Below are 15,696 nucleotides of genomic sequence, written 5' to 3'. Positions count from 1 at the left end.
TCAGGGATAAAGCAGTGAAAAAGGCACACAATCTCTGTCTTTATGGAGTTTGCTGTCTAGTAGGATAGATGACATTGAATAAATAGTTACATAAATGGTTAGCATTGTGATAAGAAAGTACAGGTTGCTATGTTTCATTTAGCATAAATTCCCAGATCCCTACATAATTGTTCCTTGTCCTGTCTCTACATTCTCATCTCGTGTTTTGCTTCTTTTCCTTTTCTTTATGTTTATCTACATTATCATTTGTTGACCTCCAGATTAAATTAGGCTCCCTATTGAAAGCCTCTCATTGTACTCCTCTGTATCACAGTACTTATAAAAAGCTTGCTGTATAATTGATTATTAAATGTCCATCTTTTTGGCAAAGAATTGAGTCAGTGATGATTATTGAATCATTATTGTATATTGAACCTTTCATTCACCACTTTAAAAAACTTTTGAATAAATGACTGAATAAAGGGTAGGTACTCCTCTCATTTTATAGATAAGGAAACTGATGGTATAAATAGTTTAATAAAGTGAAAAATAATAAGTGTCGGTAAGGATATATAGAATTGGAACCCTCATATATTGCTGGTGGGAATGTTAAATGGTACAACCACTGTGGAAAAGGTTGACATTCCTTGAAAGGTTAAACACAGAGCTACCATATGACCCAGCAGTTCTGCTCCTAGGTTTGTACACGAGACAACTGAAAATACAATTCATCCACACAAAAGCTGGTACACGAATGTTCATAATAGTCAAAAGGTAGAAACAACCCAAATCTATCAACTGGTGAATGGACAAAATGTGGTATATCCATACAATGGAATATAATTCAGCCATAAAAAGGAATGAAATGCTGATACGTGCTACAACATGGATGAACCTTGTAAACATTATGCAGTGTGAAAGAAGCCAGATACAAAGGGCCACATATTACACGATTTCCATTTATTGTACGTGAAATGTCTAGAATGGGCAGATCAATAGAAACAGAAAGTACATTAATGTTTGCTGGGACTGGAAAGGGGGGGATAGAGATTGACTGCTAACAGGAACAGAATGTCTTTTTGAGATGATGGAATGTTCTGGAATTAGATTGTGTTGATGGTTACACAACATTGTAATAATGTAATAAAAACTACTGAATTGTACATTTTAAAATCATGAATTTTATGTTAGGTGAATTTTATCTCAATAGAAAAAATTATGAGAATAAAAGTGTTAAATAATTTGTGTAAGGTGATACTGGATCAGACCCAAGATACAAACCCTTTTTGGAAGCCAAAGCCCATCTTGTGCTGCTACCTGTGGTAGCCTGTAGTTACTGACATCACCAGCAGATGGTAGTATTGTTGAATAGAAATGTGTCCAGGGGAAAAATCTGTGGCTCTGCCCCGCATTGCTTTTAGTCATAAAAGATGATTGTCAAAATTGGGGATGAATTAAAAAAAAAAAAAAAGATATCTGACCCTTTTGTGTCTTCTTATTGAAATATACACCACTACTACTCATGAAGCTTCTTTTGCCCCCAAATAACCAGAAACAGGTAAAGCCTTTAGATCTGACTACTACTTTATACAGATTTATAGGGAACAGAGGGACATGTTAGATGGCACCATGGGGATACAGTCAGCAAAATCCAGACTGTAAATATCTAGGATAAATGATCTCATTTTTTCCACAAATTGTAAAAAATAAAGATAAGAAAAGAAAGCTCACGCACACACACACACACACAGGGGGAAGGAGAACCTTTAGATTAAAAGTTAAGAAATATATCAACCAAATACAATGTGTGGACTTGTTTCAACCCTGATTCAAACAAATCACAGTAAAAACATTTTTTTGAGACTACTGGGGGACATTTTTAGCCATTTTTAGAAACATATTAAGGAACTATTTTTATCTTTGTACCATATGATGGTGACGTTGTGGTTATGTTTTTTTTAAAGAGTCCTTTTTGAATACATACTGAAATATTTACAGTTGAAATGATAAGAAATCTGAGATATGCTTAAAAATCAGGTTAAAAAGGTGATAAGCAGGATTAACCTGAAATTTGGGAACCTAAGCATATTATATTAATTCATTCAATAAACATCCTCTGACACCCTACTTTGAGGCATGTGAGAACATTTTCAGAGCAGTAAGTAAACTGTTGAAAGGTGAAATGCTGTAAATAACTGACTTAACTGATGAGAGGAGCGGTAGTGAAGGAGTGATGAGAGCTGAATTATGGTTAGTTGAGAGATTTTTTTTTTAAAGTAAGCATTTATTTATATACATAAAGAACAATGCACAAATAATTATTGTATAGCGTAAAAACTTTTTACAAAGTGAATACCCGTGTATAGCCATCACCCAGAGAGAGTTGAATTTTGAACAAAATGTTGCTTGAAGTTATGGAGGTGGATCTTAAGCAAAGAAGGAATTATAAATGCAGGAGCAACATATCCACTAAAATTCTAGTCCAAATATTGCCCTGGAGATAAGAGACTCGAAAAACAATCTGTTTGTGGATCTGATGGAGTCTTAGGGCAACTTACTGAGCAGAATATGGAATGTTTATGTGTATATGTATTTTATGCTAAAGGTCAAAACTTGTGCTATTTATAACAGGAACAAGTATCTATTGAATTATTAAATCAACTCCTATTATTAACAGGTTTTTTTTGTTATTTTATTGTAGCTATTACTGACTTTCAGGATTTATATACTTGATTTTCACAAGGTCATTTCCAAAGCAGGAGCTGTGGTCTTTTAAGAGTCTCAGGTTCATTTGATATTTTAAAATCATCTGTTTGGAAGAGTTTCTTAAGTTAATAATTGATTATCTTTAGCAGTAAGACTGCAGTCCATGCTATAATTAGTGGATTTGCTAATGGCTGTTCCTGAGGATGATATTCTATAAAGCAGTTGCCTTATACCCCATTTTATTGATAAGGAAATAGGCACAGATAGGCTAAGTAATTGTCCATGGTCCTATCACACAGTCATTTAGTGGCAGAGCTGCTAATCAGACCAAAGCTGGGTGGCTTCAGAGTAATAGAGTTGTTGTAAAGATTCTTAGTTAATGAATATAAGTCACTTAAAGCAGTGCCTGACTCCATGTGTGTAATAATTGTTAAGTATCATTAATATTATTGTTGTCATCATTATTTCAGAGAGAAATTCTGATAGTACATGGAAACCTCTCTCCCCACAGGAGAAGTCCCACTTAAGTCTTTAGGTGGATGAGTTGCTAGGAAGCTTCCATACTTAAAGTGTAGATGAAACAGTACATTTAAAAACATTAATTTGGGGATTTTTGAAGTGATAAATCTCTAAATCCTCATGAAAATTATTTCATACGTGTTTGAGTAAAGGTTTGTTTTCTGTTGAGAAGGTAAGATAGATCAGTTTTAACGGTTCCAATTCCTGTTGTAACAGAATTTAAGCAGAATGGTGGTAAGCCCTATCTCTCTGTGATTACGGGGAGAGGAAACCACAGCCAGGGAGGAGTTGCTCGCATCAAACCAGCTGTCATTAAATACCTCACAAGCCATAGCTTCAGGTGAGTATAGATTTCTGTTATCGATAATGGCAGTTGCCCATATGCAGATGGTAAACACTAATAGTTTGCTCAGAACAATTTGTTAAAATAGTTAACTAAATTTAACCATCTGATTCTAGCCATAAATTCATGACTAGATTATGATATATAACATTCCTTTCTAGATTTATGATGTCCACTAAACCAGAAATGAAAGAAAAATGTTTGTTGTTGAAGTAATCATTCGACAAAACTACTTCTATCATAAATTAAAAATCTAAAAGAAAATAAGTATATTTGTGTTTTTTTGATAATGTATCGCTCAAGGTAGTTAGATTATACATATCATAGTTTAAGGTTGCTGTTTAATTAATTCTTTTGAAAAGAAGTAACATGTCTGTGGATTTTGGAAGGAGTTGGAGCTTCTGCTAAAATGTGGTTATAATTTGGATGTATTTAAGCATTAGTGGAAATCTCCAGTCAGTTACGAATTTATACATCTTTATAAATTAAGTGCCATTATTGATCTTAGCTGGCAAACATGAAATGTCCTTTTTCATTAAGTGGTTATGAGGAATCTAAGTACCCTCCTTCCCTTACTTCTAGTTTCAATGAGTGTAGCATATTTTGTTTATGTCATGTAATAAAATGTTGGCTATATTATAGAAAATGGTAGTGTTAATTCTGAACATGAAAATAGATGACATTTTAGAGTTACTTTTGCAAAAGGAGTAGTTAGACCAGAACATTATCATGTTGGGATTAATGATCTGTTTTAGAGACATGTTTCTTTAAATTTCACAGTGAGGGAGTTGAAAGCATTTCATGGCCTTATGAATCAGACTTACCTATTAGAGATTTCTTGGTACTGTTACAATGCATAGAAATAATGTAATGCAGACATCGTCTTATCCTTCATACAGCGTGCTGTTGTTCATGAGGGTCAAATTCAGGCTTGAGAATTTTAAAAAATCTTAAATTGTAATAACTACTAAATTAGGAGTAACCCCCAGCCTTAGTCATGTATTTATTTTGACAATGGATTAAAAGGAACATAAGCATAGATATTAGTCCTGGATTTAACTTAAAGGAGAGTATTTTGATAGTGAATATTATGTTTACCATAGGCACTTGAATTGATTACAAGATTATGTTTCTTAATCAGTTTGAAATTCTTATCTTTAAAATAACTCTTTTTTTCATTTCTGCAGGTTCTCTGAAATTAAACCTGGGTGCTTGAAAGTCATGCTAAAGTAAAATAAATGTCCTTGACTTAAAAGTGTGAAGGTTTGTAGGTTAAAATTAGTTTTATTTGCAGTAATTTAGTCAACTGTACTGTAAATATGTGTTTTATTAGAAGTAATGTCCAGTTATAAAACAGAAAAACATTATGTTTTTCAAAATTCAAGAGAAGTTTAATTTTTTACTGAATCACATGCCAAATATGTTGTCTATTAAAAGTATTAAAGAGAATTTTTACTGATTACAAAATATCTAAGAAAATTATCAGCTGCAGTTTTAAAGATTGAAATGCTCTGATTCTTTCTCAGACAGAAAATGTAACCTTTATATTAATTGTTGTTTGACATTTAGTAAAGTCTTAAAGGCTTCTATGAGAGATATTTAAAGTGCTTTGAGACCTGGTTCATGCCCTTCAAAGGCTTGTATTTAAAAAAGAAGAAGTACTAGTACCAGCAGTAATGAAAGAAAGGAGATCTAACAAAAACACTTGAGTGCTTTTTTATTTCAAAACAATACAAAAAAAATCATTTTGCCGTATCCTACAGGAAGGAAGACATGCTGTTGCACTTTCTTCTGCTTTGTATATGATCGTGATCTCTTACCTTTTGTTCCTTTGTTCTGTGTGTGTACATTTTCTAGGAGTAAAGTTGGAGTCTGAGATTATATTGCAGTTTTATACCTTCCATAGGCAGGCAAGTTTTCAGAGAAGGAGAAATGGTTAGATATCTACCAAGTGCTGCTGTCTTATAAAACTGCTTCTAGTCTTATAGAACTGTCTGTGTAAGTGGTATTGAAGACAGTACTAAAGAGCTATATTTTCTATTTGAGGCATGTAATTTCTAAACTACAGTAGGTCAAAATCCTATTAACTTAAATAGATATAGAAAACATTTTTGATATAATCATAAAAGAAATTCTTACAATTTAAAAGTTTTTTACCTTTATTTTTAAAAAGAACCAACTTTCTGAAAGGAAACTTTCATTGACTTCTGTTTTTTGGTAAGCTAAAAAGTCCTGTTAGTATGTCAGTTATAATTTCCTTTACACAAGTTTAGTGTGGCGAAGTATAATTTTCCAATGTGAGACACTGGCTTAAATAAATTTGACTTTGGATATGAAGGATATTTTCAACATACGTAATTTTAGCAAACAATTGTATTGCTTTTTGATAAGCTTAAAAAATTATTTGGATCAGGAATGATAGGATTGAGCTATTACTGAAAGAATCCTGAATTTCAGAATGGTTTCCCAAAAGAACAGACATTTTAATGAAAATGAAATTCAAAAAATGTTTTTATATAACATGAAAGCATGCTTATAAAAGAAGAGCCATATCATTGAATTTATTTCCACAAAAATAAAAATATATGTTTATTACTTAGAAATAGTGACTGATATTGAAGTATTATTCACATTTGTTATGTTTGTGGTAATTTGTTAAAAAAAAGAAAAGAATGCCAACAGTTTGGCATTATGTTTTTTGTGATGTCTAGAAGAATTGTATACACTAAAAATAAAGCAATTCCTTTCAGCAACTTGTTATAAAACTACAACTGTTAATGAAATAAAATCTTTCTATGTATAAATTGATACGATTTAAGAAATGTGAATAACAATACTAAAACCTAGAATTATTCTAGTGTGTGCAGCTGCATACTCATTTTCTGTGTTTTTATATTTCCTTACCCAGTTTTAAAAAAACATCATTTTTGAGCACTTCAGCTAGACTTATTTCAGTATTATTTATTATAATTATGATTGATGCAGGAGCAGTCAAAAAGAACAAGAGGTGGGGTATTTTGTGGGCAGAAACCAAATGAAAGAACCTATGTTTTGCACTGTATCAACTCTAATTTTATGCTTTATTTCGGTAAATCTAGGGTATTTCTTCTTAATCGTCATTCATAAACATAGAGGCAAATTTTGAGCATCATAAATGTTTTTATGAAGTTGTTTAGTACCAAACTGCCTCCTACCCCACTATGTAGCATAGTTTAACCAACACATAATTATGAAAGAAAATTTTATAATTGCCCCTTTCTTGTTTTGCCTATTTCTAAATCCTGTATGCCAAAGGTAAACAGAGTTTGAGGATTATCAAATTTTTCTCTTTTGCCCATTTCTAAATCCTGTGTGTCAAAACTAATGATAATGTGGGGATTATCAGAGTTTTCATGTATGTATTGGTATATTTGTGCTAATATATGGCTTATTAGAATGGCTCTTTGCAAAGTTATTAATATTTTAAAAGTATAACACTTCTGTAATTTGGAAGAGTTTAGTAACAGTTATATTCTTTCAATAGTCTCTTACCAGTATGTACCAGGGGAAAAAGAGAACTAATGTGGAAACCACAGGGAAAGTGGGGTTGGACTGAGGGGACTCTTAACAGTATTTCCAGCTATTCATTTCCTTCCTTCAACAGGAGAATGGAAGCATGTTGTCTTACATTTATTGGCTGTTCCTATATCTCTATATTGTTTTCAAGTTGAGGTTTCTTCAATTTATTAGTGTTTCAATACTACTTGCAATTCTAAGGCCTTTAAATGTAGGACATATTGTATAGTAGAAATCCTGACTTTAAAGTGTCTTGTGTATTATATATAACACATTTTGAGAAGAAAAGCTAAATAATTCTGTTGGATTGTTTCCAATCCTTTATTTTGGTCTTTTTCTTTTTAAATTCAAGTGTTTTGTATGCTTAGAAAAAGGACATGTATAAAAGCAAGATTGGTTATTTCTAAGCTGGAAATTGGAAACTTTGAAACTCAGGAAATTGCTCTGACAATGTTTTAACTGCTCTCAATTTAAGAAAATGACAAAATGTATAAAAAAGACACAGAAATAATGTGTGCTGTTTTTTCCAAGTGCTTTTTCTAAGTGCTTTTCCATTGTGCAATTGAGGTGAAGTTTGATAATTTTTCTGTGTAGTGGTTAAATATTGCTTATTTTTATTTACATGGTAAAGAAAACAGATTTAAATGTTTGCGTGGCCAAAAAAAATTGTCATTTAAAAGGTAAAGTAAGTTTGTGTAGAATGTATGTTAATGGTGCTTATTTTTAAAATGTAATTGAAGTTTACAGTGTTACTTAATGTCTCTTTGCAGAACTTATTAGAGAAATAAGGCTAGAATACATCTACATCCCGAAGAGCTTTTTATAACTTCACATTACATGATGATGAATTTTATTATTTTCCTTAAAGTTGAGCAATTGAATTTTATGGCCCAAATGATGAACCCTGATTAACAAATGATTGAATTAACCATGAGACTTCTCATTAAAATATATTGCAGCTGTCAGTTGGAGAATATATTATAAAATTTTCAGATAGTATATAAGAAACAAAATACTTTTATTTGTACTATAAAGAAAATGTAATTTTGCTCTTAACTCTGTACTTTTTTATTGAAAATGTTTTATAACTTTGCTTTTAAAATTTCTTATGAAATCATATGAAAATTACATACTTAATTTAATAAAATACTTTAACCACTGTCTAGTGTGAGGATATCCTTCATTTGATGTGGTAGGGTTAGTGGTTTAAATATTAAAATATATGTGTATGTGTAACTTTGTAATTTCAAGGGAAAAGGGTCAAAAATTTTTCATTTTTGTACTGCACCTTTTATTCTAGTTTAAATTATTTTGCTATAGCAAATAGGGGTCTACTTTTGTAACATAGCTTTTTTTTTTTTTTTTAAAGAAATTCACGTTCTTTTATTTATTTATTTATGACTGTATTGGGTCTTCGTTTCTGTGCGAGGGCTTTCTCTAGTTGTGGCAAGCGGGGGCCACTCTTCATCGCGGTGCACGGGCCTCTCACCATCGCGGCCTCTCTTGTTGCGGAGCACAGGCTCCAGACGTGCAGGCTCAGTAATTGTGGCTCACGGGCCCAGTTGCTCCGTGGCATGTGGGATCTTCCCAGACCAGGGCTCGAACCCGTGTCCCCTGCATTGGCAGGCAGATTCTCAACCACTGCGCCACCAGGGAAGCCCCAGGGGTCTACTTTTGAACCAGGTAAATGGGTTAGCTAGGTTTATCTTTTCATAACCTTATATCTTTTGACTGATGTCAAAATTAAGAATTGCATCTCTAAAGCATTCAAGTAACACTTTAATTAATATTAAAGACCTTTGAACTTTATTCACCTCCAAAGCAGAATAATTTACTCATTTAGCAAGGACTTAAAAATATTTATTCAACAAACATTTATTGAGCATTTGTTACTAGGGATACAAAGTGAGATAGACAGAGCTTGTATCCACAGGTATCTTACAGTCTCATCAACTATTTTGTGTATAGTGATTTATATGGTGGAACATTTTTCGTATACATTATATTTTAAGACTCAAGAGAATTTTATTACATAGGTGTGTTACAAAAGCTTAGACTGATTTGCCTAGTTAGTGACGGAGGTAAGACTTCAACTTAGATTCTCTGACTCCTAGTATAGAGCAACAGCATTTGTCATAACAGTAAAAATAATTACTGAAAAAGAGATAATATCCTATTATCCCCAACTGAGAGAGATGTGGCTCCACAGTATATGTCTATGAAAGTCTGTCGTTTATAAATCTGCCTTCCTCCTTTATCCAGGGGAAGCTGGTATTATGGATTTTCCCAATGGCAAAGATAAAAAAGTTCATTTTTCTCTTAATTTAAAATTCAGAGATACAGAGAATCCAGGACTGATGGGCATGCTCCTTTCCACTTTTTTGGGGGATCTAGGATCCTTTTAGCTCACCACTCTACCATATCCAAGGTGTGGTTCTCATTTTCCTAAAGCAGTGTGGGTGGCTACAGCTCTGATCATTGCATCTACGTTCTGTTGGAGGGAAGACAAAGAAAGGAGCAATAGGCAAGTGCCATGATCTTTTATAGAAGAATTATGGAAGCTGCCACAGGGCACTTCCACTTAACATCTCATTGGCCAGAACTCAGTCATGTGGTCACATCTAGCTGCAAGAGAGGCTGGGAAATTGTCTTTATTTCAGACTGCCAAATATTCAGCTAAAATTTGGGCATTCTCTTGGAGGAAAGAGAATGTATATTAGGGGAATGAAGAGCGGTTTCTGCCACATCATTTTTGATTACTGAATGCAAGTAATGTGAAAATTAGTTCTTACATGTTTATTCAACAGATCTTTGTTGATGACTACTATGTGCTAGGAATAATAAAAAAGAAATCACAGTTGTATGTATTTAAACTTAAATATTCAAATAGTAACCAACATGGCTGATGGAATGGGTTTTCAGTTGATGATTTAACTGCTAGTGGGATCACTTTTAATCTAATAACTCAGTTTTGGCAACTAGATTAAGTACATAAGTTATTTCTAGTGATACTGCTTAATATATTTGCATAGTGACTTCTGTGTTTTCTTAAACATTCATTAATCACATCCATGTGTACAAGCAGTACTTGGTACAAGTGATGTAAAGCTAAATAAACTGGGGTAGGGAGATGTAAACATGTAAATGTCCTAAGAACTAGAAGCTGTGTATAAAGAATTGTGGAAGCACTGTGGGGAATAAGTAATTCTTTTTGGAGGTGGTAAACTTGAACTTTGCTCTCTTGATTGAATTTTTAAGTGACTTTTTGTAGGGAAAAGATTAAACACTGCAAATTTATGGCTTTTGTACATGTATAACCATACAATTGTACCTTTCATAGGTTCTGGAGCGCTTCTCTGGGTAATCTCAATTTAAATTTAATTTTGTGACTGGTGTAAGACAGTGGTCCAATTTCATTCTTTTGCATGTGACTATCCAGGTTTCCTAACACCATTTATTGAAGAGAGTATCTGTTTCCCCTTGAGTATTCTTGGCTCCCTTGTCAGATGTTAGTGGGTTTATTTCTGGGCTCTCTGTTGTGTTCTGTTGGTCTGTGTCTGTTTTGATGATTGCTATAGCTTTGTACTGTAGTTTTAAATCAGGAAGTGTGATGCCTCCAGCTTTGTTCTTTCTCAAGATTGCTTTGGCTATTCAGGATCTTTTGTGGTTCCATACAAATTTTAGGATTGTTTGTTCTGTTTCTGTGAAAAATGCCACTGGAATTTTGATAGGGATTGCAATGAATCTATAGATGGTTTTGGGTAGTATGGACATTTTAATGTTAACTCTTCTGATCAATGAGCATGAGATAATTTTTCCACTTATTTGTGTCTTCAGTTTTCTTTCATCAACCTCTTATAGTTTTCAGTGTACATATCTTTCACTTCCTTGGTTACATTTATTCCTAAGTATTTTATTGTTTTTGATGCTATTGTAAATGGGGTTGTTTCCTTTATTTCTTTATCAGATAGTTCATTGTTAGTGTATAGAAACACAACTGCTTTTTGTATGTTGATTTTGTATCTTGCAGCTTTACTGAATTCTTTTATTAGTTCTAACAGTTTTTGTTGGTGTGTTTAGGCTTTTCTATATTAAGATTATATCATCTGCAAACAGACAGTTTAACTTCTTCCTTTCAAATTTGGTTGCCTTTTATTTCTTTTTCTTGAATAATTGCTCTAGCTAAGATTTCAGTACCGTGTTGGGTAGGAGTGGTAAGAGCAGGCACCGTTGTCTTGTTCTTGATTGTAGAGGAAAGGCTTTCAGCCTGTCACCATTGAGCATGATGAGTCACCTTGGCTTCAGTTTCCAAAGTCTCATTGGGGAGCAGTGAGAAAAGACAATGGCCAGCAAACCTGGAGGCTAAGAGACACCCCATAAATATAGCACCTGAAGGGGCTTCACCCTTAGTGGGGATGAATCAGAAGTAATTTTTCCCTTCTCCCCCTTCCCACTGCCAAAAGACTGCAAGGACTCAGTCTTTTGGACTGCAAAAGACTCAGTTGCCTTGGCACTGAGCAGAACAAGAGACCAAAAAAAAAAAAATCATTAAAACCTAAAACCACTACTGGCCCTCACAGATTAGCAGCCCAAAGTCACATGACCTAGGTAGTCCAAAAAACTTCAATGAATTGAGTTTGAAGAGGTTCCAGCCTGATAATGCCACCATTAGCTGCCTGGCAGAGGCAAATGCACATCTTCTCAGGGAGAATACACCTTCATCTTGGTGGATTAAAAAAAAAAAAAATCCCACAAGTTATTTCCAAGGAAAACAAGCAGTTTATAATAAAAAAAATAACCAAGCATACAAGGAACTAATTCACCGAGAGTGCCAACTAGTAGAGATAAGAGAGCAGAAACAGACATGTAAAAACTGTCTTCATTGTCAACAATAGATTAAAATATAATCATAAAAGATATATCCTATGTTCTTAATGACCATATATGCAGAAATCCTAACAAAACACTACAAAAACAAATCCAGTGATATATAAAAAGGATAATATATCACAACTAAGTGGGTTTTACAAGGATATAATTTACCACAGTAACAGAAGGGGAGAAAAAAGGAAAAAAATCATATGGTTAACTTGCTAGATATGGAAAAAGTATTTGATAAAATTCAACACCTATCATGGTAAAATACTTCAGATAATTAAGAATAGAATGGAATTACTTTAGTCTGATAAAGAATATTTAAAAATCACAAACATATTTAAAGGTAAAATATGGAAATCTTGCCTCCTGAGATCAGGAAACTAGATCTATATGAATTAAAATCAAACTGGATTCCTACCTAAACATATACGTAGGTGGGCTCCAGAAGGATTAATGATTCAATTGTGACAGGTGAAGCTATAAAATTGTGTCATCAATTTTAAGAATCACGATTTATTATTTCTGAAAATGGGATGAGCCTTACCATAGATTTTTTACAAATTGCCATTGGCCGTTTTTTCCCACAATTAAACATCTCTGATATCAGTATGCATCTTCATATACTGCATCTGAGATTTCATTAAATATGAAAAAGAGTTTTGGAAAACATCTTTGTCACGTAGGGATGGGGAGGAATTTAAAACACCCAGAAACAAAAGCCATAAGGCAAAACTGTGATGCATTTGATAACAAAATTAAGGTTTTCTGCCCAATGAAGAACATCATGAGTGACAATAGAAAATACTTGCAATGTCTGAGGGACAAGGAACTAGTTTCTAAATATAGAGGAACTCTCGTAAAAATAAATCTAATAGGAAAATGGTCAAAGAATATGGTAAGGCCGTTTACAGAAGGGGACACTCTAAAAGCCAGCAAGCCAATAAACAGATGCTCAAGTTTATTCCTAATAAGAGAAATAGAATTAAAATAAAAATGAGGTATTCTCTCACACTTATTAGTCTGGCAAAATGGAAACCTGAACAATGCTACATGTTACTCTCATGCACTACTGATGAGAGACCTGGAGAGCATTCTCGTAGTGCTTAGTTGAGTTAAAATGTTTATATATCCTATGGCACAGCAGTTGTACTGCTGGGGGGTGTATCCCTAAGGAATTTCTACACAAGTTCACAAGGATGCAGGAAATTGGAGGTAATTTAGGTTTTCATTACTGGGAGAATGTGAAGGTGGTGGATAATACAGTATTGAGTACTGTGAAGGAGTTAGAATGGGCAATGATGTACACACAGCAATGTGGATAAATCTTAAAAACAGTGCTGTGTGGGAAAAAAAGATATATAGCACAATACTATTTATGTAAATTAAAAATACATACAAAACAACAATGCATGTTTTACAACACATAACAATGATACACATGCAAATACAAAGTTTGCCTGGGGGTGAGGAAAGGATATGGAAATGAGGAAAGCAGCAAAAAAGGAATAAATCAATAAAATGTAGGGGCCTTACACAGAACAAAGGTGATAGTTGCCATGAACTAGGGAGAATGACTAACTCAACCCTCTGCTATGAAATCTGCTAAATAAATAACTTGGTGGGCTGGGTGTTGGGGGGAGGCCAAAGTCTGCTTGTTTCTAGAAACTGATGCTTAGACATGCTTTAGTTTGGTTTGGGTTATCTTTGCCCAACTTCTGCTAATGCTAAAATTGCATGGTAGGGCCAATGGTTACAGTAATTGAGATCTTCTTCTGAAAAAATACCTGGAATTGTTCTTGTTCTGTTAACTGAACCCTGACTAATAATACAATGAGGTTGCTAAAATTGCTTAGCCAGGTTAGTAAAATGAAGTAAAGAAGAGGTTATCCAGGATCTTAAGCTATTTAAATCTTACTGGAAACGGCAAGCTTCCCAGAAACAATGTAGACAGTAAATAGTGTATCTCTTGGGAGACCTGTGCTTGGCCGTAGCAGTCAGAAATGAAAACAGATTTTTTGGGTAGTTAGACACATGTTGTAATTTTGAGCAAACAGTTCTGGAAGCCATTATCCAAATGGCCTTTGGGAGGTTTCCGACTATCAGCTTTATATAAGCTAAAATCAACAGTCTAGGAAGCTCAGACTTACAGTTTATCAAGAGAAAAGGAAGACACGTTTTACCTGGGCTGTCATAATAAGCTAATGAATTGGCTTCTTTTTAGGTGGATCGTGGTAATACTACCTCTTTGGAGTACAGTTAATTAAAAGATCAATTGGATAATACTGTTACGAAAGATTTCCTGCCTTTGATGGGTCAGGTTGTTTATCCCCATTAACTGTATAGTTGTGGTCCCATCTGATTGAATGCAGAATATTATGTTTTTGTTTTGGGTTTTTTTTAGTGGCTTCTACTATCCCAGAAAGGTATCTAATACATAGAACCAGTTGCTCAAAAATCAGTGGAAATCACCTTATATTGTCAAAAACAAAACCGAATTCAACCTATATCTGACCAAGCCTATAGATCCAACACACAATTTATAGGAATTACAGAAGAGAGAGGAATATGTTAACACCGTGGGATGCAATCATCAAAATACAGACTGTGGGAAACTCTAACAACACAGTTTCTTGAAAAATTACAAAGAGAAGAAAACGAAAAAACCATAAATGGAAAGGGAGCCTATACACTGAGATTTAAGAGGCATATTAGCCAATTGCAATTTGTAGTCCTTATTTGGGTGCTGGTTCAGAAAAAAAAACTATGAAAATTTTTATGACAATAACAAGACAATTGGCAATGTGAAGATTGATTGGTTACTTAATTATATGAAAGAACTTTTTTGTCTTTTTTTTTTTTTTAAATATTTATTTATTTGGTTGCACCAGGTCTTAGTTGTGGCATATGGGATCTAGTTCCCTGACTAGGGATTGAACCCAGGCCCCCTGCATTGGGAGCGTGGAGTCCCAACCACTGGACCACCAGGGAAGTCCCTTTTTTGTCTTTTTTTAGGGATGATGATACTGTGGTTGCATTAGGAAAACCCAGTCTTGCTTTTTGTGTGTTTCTTTTCTGTGTGTCTCCTTTACTATTCACACAGAACACTTCACTTCTGCTCACCAAGTGTGTGGTTTTCTCCCACACCAAGCAATTGTCTGTGGCACCAGTGGGTGTTCTACAATTCAACTCAATTTGACACTATCTACCCAGAGGTAGCATCAGATTCCACAGGTTAAGGGCTCAGTCTCACAAGACTTACCCGCCGCCCCCCCCCCCACACTTCAGATGACAATCACAAGTAGTAGGTCCCCAGGTTACCCACAACTTTTTTTAAAAAATAAATTTATTTATTTATTTATTTATCTTTGGCTGTGTTGGGTCCTCATTGCCGCGTGCGGGCTTTCTCTAGTTGTGGTGAGCGGGGGCTACTCTTTGTTGCGGTGCACGGGCTCTAGGCGCGTGGGCTCAGTAGTTGTGGCTCGTGGGCTCTAGAGCGCAGGCTCAGTAGTTGTGGTGCACGGACTTAGCTGCTCCTTGGCATGTGGGATCTTCCCAGACCAGGGCTGAAACCCGTGTCCCCTGCATTGGCAGGTGGATTCTTAACCAGTGTGCCACCAGGGAAGCCCCTACCCACACTTCTGTCTGACCTGGCTACATATTGGAGGTTCTCACGACCCTCTCCTCAATTTCAATTACTTTGCTGGAGTGGCTCACTG

At 34.4% G+C, this 15,696-nt stretch overlaps 1 protein-coding gene across 13 annotated transcripts in view; it reads left to right on the top strand.

Annotated features, from left to right (window-relative positions):
- N4BP2 (NEDD4 binding protein 2) overlaps window positions 1-15,696 on the top strand; it is a 111,562-nt gene that overhangs the window by 73,748 nt on the left and 22,118 nt on the right. For 12 of the 13 annotated variants that reach the window (XM_082464107.1, XM_082464103.1, XM_082464105.1 and 9 more), the window contains 2 exons: window positions 3,421-3,544; window positions 4,735-8,263. The exons of the other annotated variant lie outside the window; for it this stretch is intronic. In XM_082464107.1, the coding sequence (XP_082320233.1) occupies window positions 3,421-3,544; window positions 4,735-4,780 (170 nt within the window). In that variant the 3' untranslated portion in view covers window positions 4,781-8,263. Of the gene's footprint in view, window positions 1-3,420; window positions 3,545-4,734; window positions 8,264-15,696 lie in introns of those variants that run through there. 13 annotated transcript variants of the gene reach the window in all.

Source organism: Balaenoptera physalus (assembly GCF_965194825.1).
Source record: "Balaenoptera physalus genome assembly, chromosome: 5".
NCBI classification, from domain to species: Eukaryota; Metazoa; Chordata; class Mammalia; order Artiodactyla; family Balaenopteridae; genus Balaenoptera; species Balaenoptera physalus.
This window is presented reverse-complemented; position numbering and strand designations above follow the sequence as displayed.